General features: G+C 42.4%; 1 protein-coding gene across 2 annotated transcripts in view; it reads right to left on the reverse strand.

The window, feature by feature from the left end:
• Positions 1 to 7,888: 7,888 nt before the first annotated feature.
• The window catches only part of topbp1 (DNA topoisomerase II binding protein 1), a 33,073-nt gene continuing 25,264 nt past the window's right edge, over positions 7,889 to 15,697 (reverse strand). Inside the window, exons 24-28 of one of the 2 annotated variants that reach the window (XM_066687775.1) lie at positions 14,596 to 14,759; positions 14,227 to 14,367; positions 13,039 to 13,128; positions 10,550 to 10,711; positions 7,889 to 8,236 (exon numbers count right to left, since the gene is read on the reverse strand). In XM_066687775.1, the coding sequence (XP_066543872.1) occupies positions 8,090 to 8,236; positions 10,550 to 10,711; positions 13,039 to 13,128; positions 14,227 to 14,367; positions 14,596 to 14,759 (704 nt within the window). In that variant the 3' untranslated portion in view covers positions 7,889 to 8,089. The remainder of the gene's footprint in view (positions 8,237 to 10,549; positions 10,712 to 13,038; positions 13,129 to 14,226; positions 14,368 to 14,595; positions 14,760 to 15,697) is intronic. The other variant, XM_066687783.1, reaches the window with a different exon arrangement.

Genomic DNA, 15,697 nt, shown 5'->3' on the forward strand with positions numbered 1-15,697 from the left:
CAGGCGAGATGAGCGCAACTTTACTCAAGACATAGGCACTTCTAAATAATGACACGGAGAACTTAGTGGATGCTTTTGAACTTGAACGTGAATTAACTATCCACACAGCGAGGCAGTGAGAATCGGCTTGAATGTCATGTGCTGGGGACAGCGGCAGCAGCTCCCTGCTCCACTAGCACAGTGTGGGCAGGGCCACAGACCAGCCATCTGCACAAAGTATATACACCGACTGTCCTTAGTGTGGTACATGTAGCACCTGAGCAGGTGCAGCCAACTCTTCTCCTCCAAAGAGAAGGGACGAGGATGGAAAGCCATCAACTCTACCGGCCTGTTGACATGGAAGGGAGATATCACCTTCAGGAGGAACTCTGTGTTAGGCCTTAGCATACATATGAGGGGTGTATGGACAGGGCATGCACTAAGTCACCCTGGACAAGGGCATCTGCTAATAAATAAATATTATTATTATTATTGTCATTCGCTAGGCTAGGAAATGGGACCCTGGTGGCTCACCATCAATCCGGACATAGCTGCCAGGTACACCTTGAGCATGGATGAAGACTTGCCCTCATCTAACAGCTCCTGCAACAAATTCCAAAATGACTACGATGGGGCAGGTGACAGGTTGCATGGCACTTGGGCCTTACCCTGGAGAAGGAGGAACTCAGCTCCATCTGGGCATTCAGTGATTCCAGCAAAACGATAAAGAGGAAGTGCATCACCGTTTATACAATAAAGAAATGGGAGGGGGCTGTTTGAGTGACAAACACACGGGTCTATAGGCAGCTTTGATAGAAAACAAAATTAAAATGAAGTTCCATGGAAACTGGCTTAACCCCTCCCCCTTTGAGCAGTGCTTCCGACTCGAAAGATGACTACATATATTTTTGTTTTTCAGTTTTGTTCCATGTTCTTGCTTACCTGCTTTACTTGTTACAATTTGACCTCTGGACAATAGATACATCACTCTGTGTTGGACAGTCTAGTCTTAAGACCTGATTGGGTCTGAATTGTGTCCAAGTCACGAGTCTCAAGTCCATATCTCTGTAGGATACTTTGTGCTAGGGTGTTGTTATAATAGTTTAAATGATTCAAATTATTCTGGGGTCAGTTCTGTGGCTTTTGGATTTCCATTCAGTAGTTCATAGTGACTTATTAAATGCAACATATTCTATGATGCGTTTGTCACATGAAGTGCAAGAACACAGGCTTATGATTTTATTATTGGTTTTATTTTGTTGTTCAACTCCCTTTTTACCAGTGCTTTATTTGCCCCATAATTGTTATTGTATTGTAACGGAGATGGAAAGGTAGAAAACCTTTCCACATTTCATTGTATTACAACATGAAATCAGAATGGATTTAATCAGGAGGTTTTGCCACTCATCAACAGAGAACATGTCCATAATATCAAAGTGAAAAATATAATTGCAAATTGTTCTAAATTAATTACAAATACAAAACAGAAAATAATTGAATGCATAAAGTATACATGCAAGTTAAAGGACAAATTTTACTGCTACATCCTGTTTACCTTCAGCCTACGAGAACTGTATCATCAGGAGAACTGCTGGTTTTGATCCAGCTGCACCCTCAGTTAATTAATAGAAACCTTAAGTGAACCATTTGCATTACTAAACCTTGGAGAATTTGTGTACCTAATATGCTTTTATATTCACCCTGACGTCTCTAATGGTTTAAAGTTATGAATAAGCTCTGATTAGGCCAATTATTGGTTCAATGAAGGAATTGAAATACTAAAAACTAGCAGGATATCAGGTCCCCAGGACCAGGACTGGGAACCATTGTTCTAAAGAAAGTATGTATAGATGGCAACACTTCGTTGTGTTCATTTTATCACCAAGCCACACCGAATTCAAATGGTCAGACTCCTTCATGTCTGAAATCAGTTTCTACTGAGCATATCCAGCTGTAACTCTGTAAACAAAGAAATGTGCAACACTGTTTTGGAAAAGGATGGTCAAAATGAACTTGTAAATGACTATTGTAGCTGAAACCGGCTGATTTGTAATGGAATATCTACATAGGCGTACAGAAGCCCATTATTTCTAACGTTGTCAATGACTATATTTCCTATTTATTTTGCAAAACTCATGTCATGTATGTTTTCATGGAAAACAAGGACATTTCTGCAAACGTACGATAGTGTGTATATATATATATATATACACTCACCTAAAGGATTATTAGGAACACCTGTTCAATTTTCTCATTAATGCAATTATCTAACCAACCAATCACATGGCAGTTGCTTCAATGCATTTAGGGGTGTGGTCCTGGTCAAGACAATCTCCTGAACTCCAAACTGAATGTCTGAATGGGAAAGAAAGGTGATTTAAGCAATTTTGAGCGTGGCATGGTTGTTGGTGCCAGACGGGCCGGTCTGAGTATTTCACAATCTGCTCAGTTACTGGGATTTTCACGCACAACCATTTCTAGGGTTTACAAAGAATGGTGTGAAAAGGGAAAAACATCCAGTATGCGGCAGTCCTGTGGGCGAAAATGCCTTGTTGATGCTAGAGGTCAGAGGAGAATGGGCCGACTGATTCAAGCTGATAGAAGAGCAACTTTGACTGAAATAACCACTCGTTACAACCGAGGTATGCAGCAAAGCATTTGTGAAGCCACAACACGTACAACCTTGAGGCGGATGGGCTACAACAGCAGAAGACCCCACCGGGTACCACTCATCTCCACTACAAATAGGAAAAAGAGGCTACAATTTGCACAAGCTCACTAAAATTGGACAGTTGAAGACTGGAAAAATGTTGCCTGGTCTGATGAGTCTCGATTTCTGTTGAGACATTCAGATGGTAGAGTCAGAATTTGGCGTAAACGGAATGAGAACATGGATCCATCATGCCTTGTTACCACTGTGCAGGCTGGTGGTGGTGGTGTAATGGTGTGGGGGATGTTTTCTTGGCACACTTTAGGCCCCTTAGTGCCAATTGGGCATCGTTTAAATGCCACGGCCTAGCTGAGCATTGTTTCTGACCATGTCCATCCCTTTATGACCACCATGTACCCATCCTCTGATGGCTACTTCCAGCAGGATAATGCACCATGTCACAAAGGTCGAATGAATTGGTTTCTTGAACATGACAATGAGTTCACTGTACTAAACTGGCCCCCACAGTCAACAGATCTCAATCCAATAGAGCATCTTTGGGATGTGGTGGAACGGGAGCTTCGTGCCCTGGATGTGCATCCCACAAATCTCCATCAACTGCAAGATGCTATCCTATCAATATGGGCCAACATTTCTAAAGAATGCTTTCAGCACCTTGTTGAATCAATGCCACGTAGAATTAAGGCAGTTCTGAAGGCGAAAGGGGGTCAAACACAGTATTAGTATGGTGTTCCTAATAATCCTTTAGGTGAGTGTATATATACACCGATCAGCCATAACATTATGACCACTGACAGGTGAAGTGAATAACACTGATAATCTTGTTATTATGGCACCCGTCAGTGGGTGGAATATATTAGGCAGCAAGTGAACATTTTGTCCTCAATGTTGATGTGTTAGAAGCAGGAAAAATGGGCAAGCATAAGGATCTGAGCGACTTTGACAAGGGCCAAATTATGATGGCTAGACGACAGGGTTAGAGCCTCTCCAAAACTGCAAGCTCTTGTGGGGTGTTCCCGGTCTGCAGTGGTCAGTACCTATCAAAAGTGGTCCAAGGAAGGAAAAGCGGTGAACTGGCGAAAGGGTCATGGGCGGCTAAGGCTCATTGATGCATGTGGGGAGAGAAGGCTGCCCCATGTGGTCCAATCCAACAGACGAGCTACTGTAGCTCAAATTGCTGAAAAAGTAAATGCTGGTTCTGATAGAAAGGTGTCAGAACACATAGTGCATCGCAGTTTGTTACGTATGGGGCTGCGTAGCCGCAGACCAGTCAGGGTGCCCATGCTGACCCCTGTCCACTGCCGAAAGCACCTACAATGGGCACGTGAGCAACAGAACTGGACCACGGAGCAATGGAAGAAGGTGGCCTGGTCTGATGAATCAAGAGTTCAAGGTGTTGACTTGGCCTCCAAATTCCCCAGATCTCAATCCAATCGAGCATCTGTGGGATGTGCTGGACAAACAAGTCCGATCCATGGAGGCCCCACCTCGCAACTTACAGGGCTTAAAGGATCTACTGGTAACGTCTTGGTGCCAGATACCACAGCACACCTTCAGAGGTCTAGTAGAGTCCATGCCTCGACGGGTCAGGGCTGTTTTGGCGGCAAAAGGGGGACCTACACAATATTAGGCAGGTGGTCATAATGTTATGGCTGATCGGTGTATATATTAGGGCTGTCAGTCGATTAAAAAAATGATTGGTTGATCAATGTCCATTAGTTGATTAATCGGTAGATTAATCAGGCACTTATTAAAATAAGTATAATGGTCTTTAAGTGGTTTTGCTACAGAGTAATACTTTATAAATACTAGGCATTGATATTACAGTAGCCTATAACAATGCTTAATGCAATGGTAACAAAATTAAAATAGAACATTGTTAAAAAAACAAAAAACACTAAATCATAGACAGAGTTTAAATCGACAATGCGTGACAGAGCACACAGATTATTTATCACCCACCCAATGCATCAGATTTCAGCAACAATGATTCAGAGTTTGAGATGGGGCCTCAATGCTTGAGAGCTATGCTAAATAATTATAATTATAATTCAAAAACAATTATTGTTTAGCCACAACGTTAGAGGATTCTGCTTCCCCTCTTGCTACAGCAAACGGTGTTTGCTTGCGAATGATACTGTACATTGCGCACACTGTCCTTTTAAGAAAAGCATTTATTTCAAATGAAACAGAAAACCTTTATTTTGTCTTCAATATTTCCTTCTGAATCCAAAGCTAGACTGTAGTTTTTTTTTTATTAGCAGCTGTAATCCTGCAGTTTGTGCGCAGATACTGTGCAGCTCTTGTGATGTGATCTCTTGTGTGATTTGCCTTTATCAATAGACACTAGAAGCACAGGGCTGGTCAGTTTGAACAATTTCATTTGAATTACTCTGTTCCTGAAAACACTGTGGATACCCGTTCTTGACTTTTCCTAAATATATGTATTAAATATGCCTACTGCGTTTTAGCTGCATAAACGCAAATCAAGCCCAAGTCGCAATCTCTACCTCACCTACAGTCTACAGTCTTTCATGTGCTCGAAAAACACACGCATTGTATAGCATTGTAAGTGTCTTCTTACGACACAAATTGCATGTTCGACAATGATGCACTACATCACGGTGGCACTGACCCCAGTAGAAATGTTCATGGAGCTGCCGCAGAGTTTTAGCTGCTCCAAAGTGTCCCGTGCCCAGCTGGCCGTGCACCTTTTGCAGCACGCTGGCCCTGAGTGCCCGTGGAAAAATTAGCTGCCATCTCACCTCACTGCTTGCTGGAACACGCAATCCCTTGTACAAGGACTCCCTCGCTGACTTCCAGGGTGTCCCATGCCGCGTAGAGAGCTTTGAGGGGCGAGGATGGCCCAGTCCGGTCTGTGGACGTCTTTCAGCCATTGGAGGACCGGTCTGATCTCCAGGTCTTCAGCCTGCTGACGGGCCAGCTGCGTGGACTGCATTTCTGTAATTTCCTCAACCCCTGCAGTCGCCACCACCTCTCTTCAGGCCAGGCATGTTGCCGTGTCGTTTGCCCACCCGGTGTTCGATGAGGAAATCATAATCCTGAAGGGCCTCCAACCAGCAGACTAGCTGGCCTTCTGGTTCCCAGAAGTTGATGAGCCAGGTGAGGGAGGTGTGATCGGTCTACAGCCGGAACTGGGTGCCATACAGGTAAGGCTGGAAATGGCGTATTGCTAAGACCACGGCCAGGAGCTCACGGCATGTTACACAATAGTTCCTCTCGGCGTGGTTGAGGCACTGGCTGTGGCACTGGCTGTAATAGGCGACAACCTGCTCTCCGGCTGGCCTGCTCTGGGGCAGAACTGCCCCCACCCCAGTATTGCTGGCAGCGGTGTCCAGGACAAAGGGTGACTCGGGGTCAGAATAGGCTAGTATGGGAGCCTGGGACAGGGCCTCGCGGAGCTGGGCGAAAGCAGAGGTGCAGGCTTCGTCCCACTGAAATCCCTTTTCAGTGAGGTGATGGAGGGGGCTGGCGATGTGAGCAAAGTCCCGGACAAAGCCGCAATAGTGGGAGGCCAGCCCCATGCAGCTCCGGAGTTCAGTGACGGAGGTGGGGGTGGGCTACTCCCGGACGGAGGCCACTTTGTTTGGGTCGGTGGACACCCCTTCTGGTCTGACGACATGTCCCAGGTAGGTGACCTGCCTCTTCAGTAACTCGCACTTGCGGGGGTTGAGACGGAGGCCCCACGGCAGATGCTCTCCAGCAAATTGCGGAGATTGGCCAGAGCTCCGGTGAAATCAGGGGTGTGTACCAGGAGGTCATCTAGGTACAAGACACACTGCGACTGGGGAATGGGAGACAGCACCCACTCCATGATGCGTTCAAACGTGGTAGGCGCATTACACAGCCCAAAGGGCATAACGGAGAACTGCCACAAGCCCTGGCCTATGGAGAATGCTGTCTTAGGGCGAGCTTCCACCGCCACTTCCACCTGCCAATAGTCGCTGCAGAGATCAAGGGAGCCGAACCAGGCGGAGCCCCCGATATAGTCCAGCGCGTCATCGATCCATGGCAGCAGGTATGAATCCTTCCTGGTGACCTGATTCAATTTCTTGTAGTCGACGCTGAATTGCCAGGTGCCTTTTTATTTTATTTTTTATTTTTTTTAACCAACACTGCCGGGGCTGACCACGGGCTGTCGGATGGCTCGATCATCCCCTCAGCGGCAATCTCCTTGATCTCGGCTTCCGCGGCCGCTCTCTTCGCCCGAGCCATGCATCGAGCAGGAATACGGATAGGGGGTGCAGTCCCGGTGTAGACTAGGCTGGTTCGTGTAGTCTTCATCACGTGCCACAAATATGTCTCCAAACTCCCCCAGGAGTTTCTCTAGCTGTCACCTTTGCCACCCACTCAAACCTTCGCTGTTGCGCTGGAGCAGATCTCAGACTGCCTGCTCAGTCTCTGCTGACACCCCGGATGGGCCTCCCTTGGACGTGCCTTCATCCGTATCGGGGGCTGATTCTCCCGGGTATGCTTTCGTTGTCCATCACTGGTGGCCTGGTGAGCCAGTGCGGCAGTCTGCCGCTTGCAGTCATCTGCTTCAAGGGGGTTGGTTCTTGGCTTACCACCCTGGGATCGCTTTAGCGGTCTGTTGCCACAGGTTGGAAGAGCCGACGTGGCGGTCTGCCGCTTGCAGTCATCTGCTTCTGGAGAGATGGGAGACCCTTTTCCTCATCTCCTCCAGCGCAGAACTCTCGCGGCCATAGAGGTGGCGGCCAGCAGAGAGGTTCCCTCGTTGCTGGCACTTGGAAGGAGGGTGACGCTACCACCAGGGAATGTGAGTCGCGGTGCTTGGAAGTCCAGCTTCGACCCAAGGTCTGTGAAGAAATCTAGCCCGAGGATGCAGGCCTCACAGATCGGGGCCACCCAAAACTTGTGTTGGAACCACCGGCCGCCAACTTCAACCCACATCTGCTTGCTCCCTTGCATCTGTGTCTTCTGTCCCGTCACGGTCCTCAGGTTCAGCGAGGTCGCTTCCCAGGTTGTCTCTGGAATAGCGATGGCCCCGGGGTGTAGCAGAGAGATGGTGGAGCTGTAGGTGTCAACGAGGCCCTGACGTATTTGTCCTTCTATGGTGGCGTTATGCACTATGGTGCAGGGGAGATACAAACTGCGACCTTGTCTGATCCGGCCCACTTCTGCAGCATCATTATACATGTCATGTATCCCCCAACAGTGTCATAATAATTGTAAAGATCATAAAAAAGATAAACTGGAAAAAAAAAAAAAAAAACTTTATTGCGATACAAAATTTTGTGTACAGTACATTGTTACTTATATTACAACAAAAAACATTACATTTCATTTTAGGAAAACTATTAAAAAAAAAAAAAACATTTTTTTTTTCTTTACAGCCACGAATCATAAGGTTACTCTAAAGTCTGTCAAAAGCAACCCTAAAATTAAGTTTTGAAGATGTCATTTTAACCGGGATTTCTTAAGTGTGGATGCATCCCCAGAGACTTTACGTTTGCGAGATAACGAATGCCTACTGGAGTCCAGGCCCTTCTCCAAACATTGCACAACTTCAGGCAGATAGTAATTCTCCATTGCAGGTGTTGGCTCCTACAAAACATGAAAAAGCAAAAACAGCATAAGAAAAACATCAGTATTTATGCATTTGTGCACATTTGGACTTTGTATTTTATCCCCTGCTGATTTTGTACGTTTGCCCACTGACAAAGAAATGATCAGTCTATAATTTTAATGGTAGGTGTATTTTAACAGTGAGAGACAGAATAACAAAAAAATCCAGAAAAATGCATTTCTAAAAAGTTATACATTGATTTGCATGTTAATGAGGGAAATAAGTATTTGATCCCCTATCAATCAGCAAGATTTCTGGCTCCCAGGTGTCTTTTGTACAGTCTTTTGTTAAAGGGAGTGCTCCTAATCTCAGCTCGTTACCTGTATAAAAGACACCTGCCCACAGAAACAATCAATCAATCAGATTCCAAACTCTCCACCATGGCCAAGACAAAAGAGCTGTCCAAGGATGTCAGGGACAAGATTGTAGACCTACACAAGGCTGGAATGGGCTACAAGACCATCACCAAGCAGCTTGGTGAGAAGGTGACAACAGTTGGTGCGATTATTCACAAATGGAAGAAACTCAAAATAACTGTCAGTCTCCCTCGGTCTGGGGCTCCATGCAAGATCTCACCTCGTGGAGTTTCAATGATCATGAGAACGGTGAGGAATCAGCCCAGAACTACACGGGAGGATCTTGTTAATGATCTCAAGGCAGCTGGGACCATAGTCACCAAGAAAACAATTGGTAACACACTATGCCGTGAAGGACTGAAATCCTGCAGCGCCCGCAAGGTCCCCCTGCTCAAGAAAGCACATGCACAGGCCCGTCTGAAGTTTGCCAATGAACATCTGAATGATTCAGAGGAGAACTGGGTGAAAGTGTTGTGGTCAAATGAGACCAAAATCGAGCTCTTTGGCATCAACTCAACTCGCCGTGTTTGGAGGAGGAGGAATGACACCAAGAACACCATCCTCACCGTCAAACATGGAGGTGGAAACATTATGCTTTGGGGGGGTTTCTCTGCTAAGGGGACAGGACAACTGCACTGCATCAAAGGGACGATGGACGGGGCCATGTACCGTCAAATCTTGGGTGAGAACCTCCTTGCCTCAGCCAAGGCATTGAAAATGGGTCGTGGATGGGTATTCCAGCATGACAATGACCCAAAACACACAGTCAAGGCAACAAAGGAGTGGCTCAAGAAGAAGCACATTAAGGTCCTGGAGTGGCCTAGCCAGTCTCCAGACCTTAATCCCATAGAAAATCTGTGGAGGGAGCTGAAGGTTCGAGTTGCCAAACGTCAGCCTCGAAACCTTAATGACTTGGAGAGGATCTGCAAAGAGGAGTGGGACAAAATCCCTCCTGAGATGTGTGCAAACCTGGTGGCCAACTACAAGAAACGTCTGACCTCTGTGATTGCCAACAAGGGTTTTGCCACCAAGTACTAAGTCAAAGGGGTCAAATACTTATTTCCCTCATTAACATGCAATTTGTAACTTTTTTGAAATGTGTTTTTCTGTATTGTTTTTTTTTTTTGTTATTCTGTCTCTCGCTGTTAAAATACACCTACCAATAACATTATAGACTGATCATTTCTTTGTCAGTGGGCAAACGTACAAAATCAGCAGGAGATTAAATACTTTTTCCCCCTCACTGTATACACATGTATGGGTATCATTATTTGGATAAGCTTCCGTCTATCAATAGAACATTATACCACAGGTTAAGTGCTATCTAGAGGACTGTGTATAACAGTAATATGCAACCTGTTATTGCCAACTTTAATATGGAATCAATCTACCATTCCACATCATGTGCATGGAAATCTGTAATAGTGATATTTCTCATAGCTTCTCGATACTTGTAAGGATTAATCAGTGTTCAATAATCTTTGGACATACATCACTGATATCCAATTAAATAGTAATTACTTAACTGGTTGGGACCACAAAGATTCACTGAAGCCCATATAATGAGCAAATGCTAGTACATAAGGCTAGCTGCTATATTTCACAGAAACTATGGTGTAAATGATAATACAATTAATTAAATAATTCATACAAACTCCCCTTGAAGATTATAACTGTTAAAATACAGTTTAGCTTACTGAAGTTGAAAAAGGCACAAAATTACTGCGACTATTGCATAATTTATTTTAGGGCAAACTTCCCCTCATTTGCCCATCTCTCTCTCCACCTCACCTTTTAATATAGATCTTTTTGTAAGTGTTCATTTATTTTTGAGGGGCTTTTAATTAACACTTGCCATACTAGGTTAAAAAAAAGTATTTATTTTAAATTGGATTTTGATTCTTCATGTCTGCATTTTTAATGTCAAATACACACCTGCATGAGGTAGTCAGCAATGTATTCTGGTTTGAGACAGTTGACTTTCTGAGAAAAAGCTTCCAGAACATTCACCCTGGCATCATCCGGTTTCAGCTTGCTAAAATCCGCAAACAGATGAGTGGCTTCCTTATAGTTCGACAAAGAATGACTGGGCAACACCTGTTAGATACATAATGTTAGACGGAAATGCAAAACTTAATGGTGAGGGGTTGAAAATGTTTAAAGTCACGAATTTATACATTATTATAGCATACATTATTAATGTGTCAATTCTGCTAATACTACAATATGTCTTTATTTACAGTTTACGTATAAAGTATGGTTATATAAAAATTCAACGTTAAACATCTTTGAATAGCAAAAAGTCACCAAAATGAAGAAACATTTTTTCTTCCTCCATTATACTTTCAATTCTAAATTGCCATTTTTGATGTAATTTAGAAGTAAAATTACAACTTCCTCTACAGATTTTTTTATCCAAGGTCTTTTTCTTGCCATTATAAGTCTGCTCTCTATTCTTAAAGTAGTATTTGTAGACATACTTGGCAACATAATTACATAATTAAGAAAGCTCAGAAAATGTGGGTTTCTTAAGATGCTAGTGTATCAAGAATACATTGATAATTTAGATATGATGTGAATTGAGGCTACTGATTAAAAGTAATTCAATTTCTCAATCACTATAAAATTATATGTAGACCTAAGATATGCATTACCTGCATAAATACACATTATAGGTTCAGACTGTAAATACCTATTCTATTTAAAATGATTTCAATATATAATTTACATTGTCATTTTGATCAATTATTAGTAAAATATTGCTTACACAAATCAAATTGATAAGTTGCAATGACATCAAACTTGATGCAAATTAAAACTATTGAAGGTTCAAACCTTTGTTTGGTAATGCAGGGTTCTTGCACCATTTTTAAAGTCAAATTCAATGCTTTTTAAGGCCTTTTTAAGACCTCAACAAACATAATTTAAGACCCAAAAAATGTCTAAACAACGAAAAGATGACACAAAGCCAGACATCAACGTCTGTAGCTAGCTAACGTAACGTAAACATAAAACTCATTGTCTAATACTAAGTTAACCCTCAGAGGACTGAGCCAATTTTTCCTGTTTTTACCACTTTTACATTCTAGCTGATAAACAATATGCATTTGCTTATAAACCACAAAGTGTTTTATATCTATTTTTTCAGAACAACCCATGCTAAATGCATTTTTCATGTATAATGTACTTATAAGACAATATTTGAGTGAACAATGAGTAATAAAAAAAATAACAGAATTCATTGTTTTATTATTATTATTATTATTGATTTGACACCCCACACAGTAATACTGAACAGTTTTGACACTTAGAACATGCTCTTCAAAGCCTTAGGTATTGAAATATGCATTGTATTTCAATAAACTATATACATAACACTGAAATAATGCACCTTTTTTGCAAACTGACCCAGGAGAACATTGAGTTATTCAGGTCCCTCAGACATGCCACTGAGCAAAGCTGGGCCTCTCCAGGAAGTGGCAAAGCGGCACCTGCCATGCCAGTGAGTTTTGTTATATATTCTGCTGACCTCACAATCTTGATCAGCTTCTGTTTTCTAATTCTATTTCTTTTTTACTTTATTGCAAATTGTCCACTTATATGTAATATAATAATATATACTGTATTATAAGTACATAATACATGCATACATGAATAGCTGAAGCTGTTCTGAATCCATAGATACCACATCAGTAACATCTATAATAGCTGAGAGATGAGCTGAATTGTATAAGCCCCTCTCTTGCTCTCACTCTGCCAGCTTTCCCCCTCCTCCCCCCTCTTTGGCGCTGCTCGGTCTGTAACCCGACACTTATCAGCTGCCTGCTAGGATTGGCTAGTAATGGCAGATCTCCATGGCACATGACACACACAGTAACATCCTCTCCATTGGTCAATTCCAGCCCCATGTGCTGCATTGCACATTGAATTTGTAAAACCAGGAAGTACGTGATGTAAACACACCGCACATGGCTCTTTTCAGCAGAATCTCAGCTACGCAGCTAAAAACACAGCATGTCTTTATCTTAAATCGTTTCTCAGATAATTAATCCTTTGTAATTGATGCCCAAATTTTGGGCAGATCCGCCTAAGTCGTCCTTTAATCAAACAAATACACGCTAATTAGACGTTTTACCTACCGTGCCACTGTGCGTGACAATTTTCCCATCAGCCTTAAACGCACCATCTGCAAATGTAATACCTACAGCAAATTTAGGGTAGATTTAAGACAATTTATGACCTTCATTTCCCAGATTTTATTTTAAGACCTTTTAAGACTTTTTAAGGAGCCACAGGAACCCTGTAATGTGTTCTAAACTTTCAAAGGTAAAAATGTACTCTTCGGTGCAGCACTGCTAAACACATCTGTAGATTACGAATATGGAAGATACACGGACATCTAAAAAAACATACAAAATACGAACCTTAGCTCCTCCAGACTGCAGGAGCCGTCTGAAGCCGGCCTCTCTAGATTGGTCTACATTAAGTATTACTGTCCAGCCGCAGAAGGCTCCCTGCACATTTAAGGAAAAATAAAATATATAATCAGATACTACTAGACTCAACTTTACAAGCTTAATGATTTGTAATGGATCTGTAAAGAGATTACTAAAGTCGAATCTTGCTAGCTGTAATCACTGTATAGAGGCCAACAAATGAGCAAACCATTAGGTTTTACAACTGTGATTTCTGAAAGAAAAAGTGTTAATCAGGCTGGAATCTACTGATTTATGATTTATGTTTCTCGGCCTGTGATGACTGCTGTCCAGGTTCCTTAGGATATACATGTTCTATTTTTACTTCAGTCACCTGCTTTATGAAATGAATAATGGGCTTCATATGTCAGCATTATAATGTGTTTAACGTAATCAGTGACTGATGATTTTGACTAAAGAATCTTAAAAATCCTGCAAGAACAAGGCTTGCCACCATGCTATAACACTGTTAGACCCAGACATGTTTTATGACTCCTGTTAAAATTTGGCCTCATAGCTCTGAAGTATGTATGCTGCAAGTAAATTTTACAAATGAAATAAACAGACTAAGAATCCCCATAGGTAGTAAAGACATGGGGAGGAGAATAATAATAATAATAATACAAAACTTAAGAAAACATTTTAAAATTAGAGCGCTCCATTTCAATTACAACTTGTTCAGAATGCATGGAAGCAGTATTTCCCCTAATAATTCTGGGAAGCATTTTAATTCCTGTTCCATGTATGCCAGAGAACTTAATTGTGCCATTCTGCATATGCCTCACACTGCCATGGTAACATTCATATATAAATATAACTGCCCTGCCTCCTTTATAACACATTCAGCATGGCCTCCTAACTCGCAGGAATACCTTAAATATACCAATACTCAATGCCGCGAGTCTAGGCATTCCAATTACCGCAAACCACAAAGAGCTACAATAATCCGTGAGAGAGCTATATGATTTTACTTTGGCTAATGCAAGGGTTATCTTTAAAATGGGCTAGGTCTAAACCTGCAGGATTGTTGCTCAAGGTTGGACATCACTCCTATATACAATGTAAGCCACCTGTCCTAACCATCCATCTCATTTGTTTCACAGGAACAAGGACTTTCATAAACACTGATGTAAGCACCTCTGCACAGATGTTGCTTTTCCTTTCACTCTGTAGTGTCCTTCGCCATCTCAAGGCAGCAACAGCCAACTTTCTCTGCTGAGCACTGATGCCAGGAAGAACGTCCAGAATGGAACTGCTGCCCCACTCATAGTCTTCCTCCTGATAGACAGACCAAGAAATAAATCAGATTGATAAATCACTGTAGGGTAAGATTGTATACCTTTTTTAAGCAACAGACCAAAATGCCTTAAGTAATGCACAAAAACAACAAAGAGAAACATACTTATTTCATGGTTCAAGCCTCCACCCAACAAATCTCTAAAATTCCAATGTTAAATGTGATGCATTTCTAATATGGGTTTGGAAGGACATTTAAATTCTCCCAACCTCAATAAATATGCCAACAGCTCTACAGGCCTCCAGGTAGGACCGGTGGAGAATCCATTTGCCAGCAGCCATTGCAGCCAGGTACTTCTCATTCCTCAGCGGGTGTCCAACAATGATGTGCGTGCAGCTCGGGTCGAAGCACTGTTTGTCCAGGACCACTCCACCTGCCATGTGAAATGGATACACACTCAAATGGACATAGATTGCAGTCTTGGATTTCAATAGTAAAACTGCATTGTGGGAAAGATTGGGAACTCAATGACATACTTACGAACACATACAGATTCCCAATTCATATAGAGGGTAGGGCTGGGTGATAAATTGATAATTATCGTGGTAATTACTTATCTCGATAACGATATAAAGATAATGTCGATAATTGGATACAGCAGTCCAGTTCCCCTCTGTGACACAGCAGCGTGCAGAGGAGTGAAAGTAGCCCATGGAGAGGAGCAGCACTGCGCCTCCATACCGGCTCTGCGCCTCAGAGCTGTCTGTGAAACCCGGCCGTGTGGAAGATCATTTGTTGTGGAGGAGCAGAGCGATTGTGGGTTTGTTTTGTTTAACAGCGATAGAGTGATAGAGCCTGATGTGGAGACGACTTGTGTGTCTATTTATTCTTTCTGCTTTACATGATTGGAGACCGCGTAATAAATACATTTTTCTGTTAAGAGATATTAAGAAGAGCTAAACGTGTATAGATAACACTATATTCAGACAAGCATTACGTTACTGTAAGAAAACATCTCCATGTGCAACAATAAAATATTTGCTATTTATTATTATTATTAGTTATTATTGCAATCATCATGAAGATATGTGATAGTATATATGTATTTTAAAAAGCACAACTTGACTCCCTTAATTTATTAGGTCTTACTACAGATGTGTAACTGCAAACGACACTTTTGAACGTATTATTTTAATTTACTTAGCAGACGTCCTTAACCAGGGCAAGTTACAGTTGAAACAAAATACACACATTTCACGATTAATCACACAGTAACATCAGCTACAATATAGCAGGTTTAATTTAACTAAAGTGTGCACGTCTCAGTCATGGCGTTTACGGATGCATTTATAAACCAGTCCAGCGGCGTGG

The sequence above is a fragment of the Amia ocellicauda genome, chromosome 2 (genome assembly GCF_036373705.1).
Source record: "Amia ocellicauda isolate fAmiCal2 chromosome 2, fAmiCal2.hap1, whole genome shotgun sequence".
Lineage (NCBI taxonomy): Eukaryota > Metazoa > Chordata > Actinopteri > Amiiformes > Amiidae > Amia > Amia ocellicauda.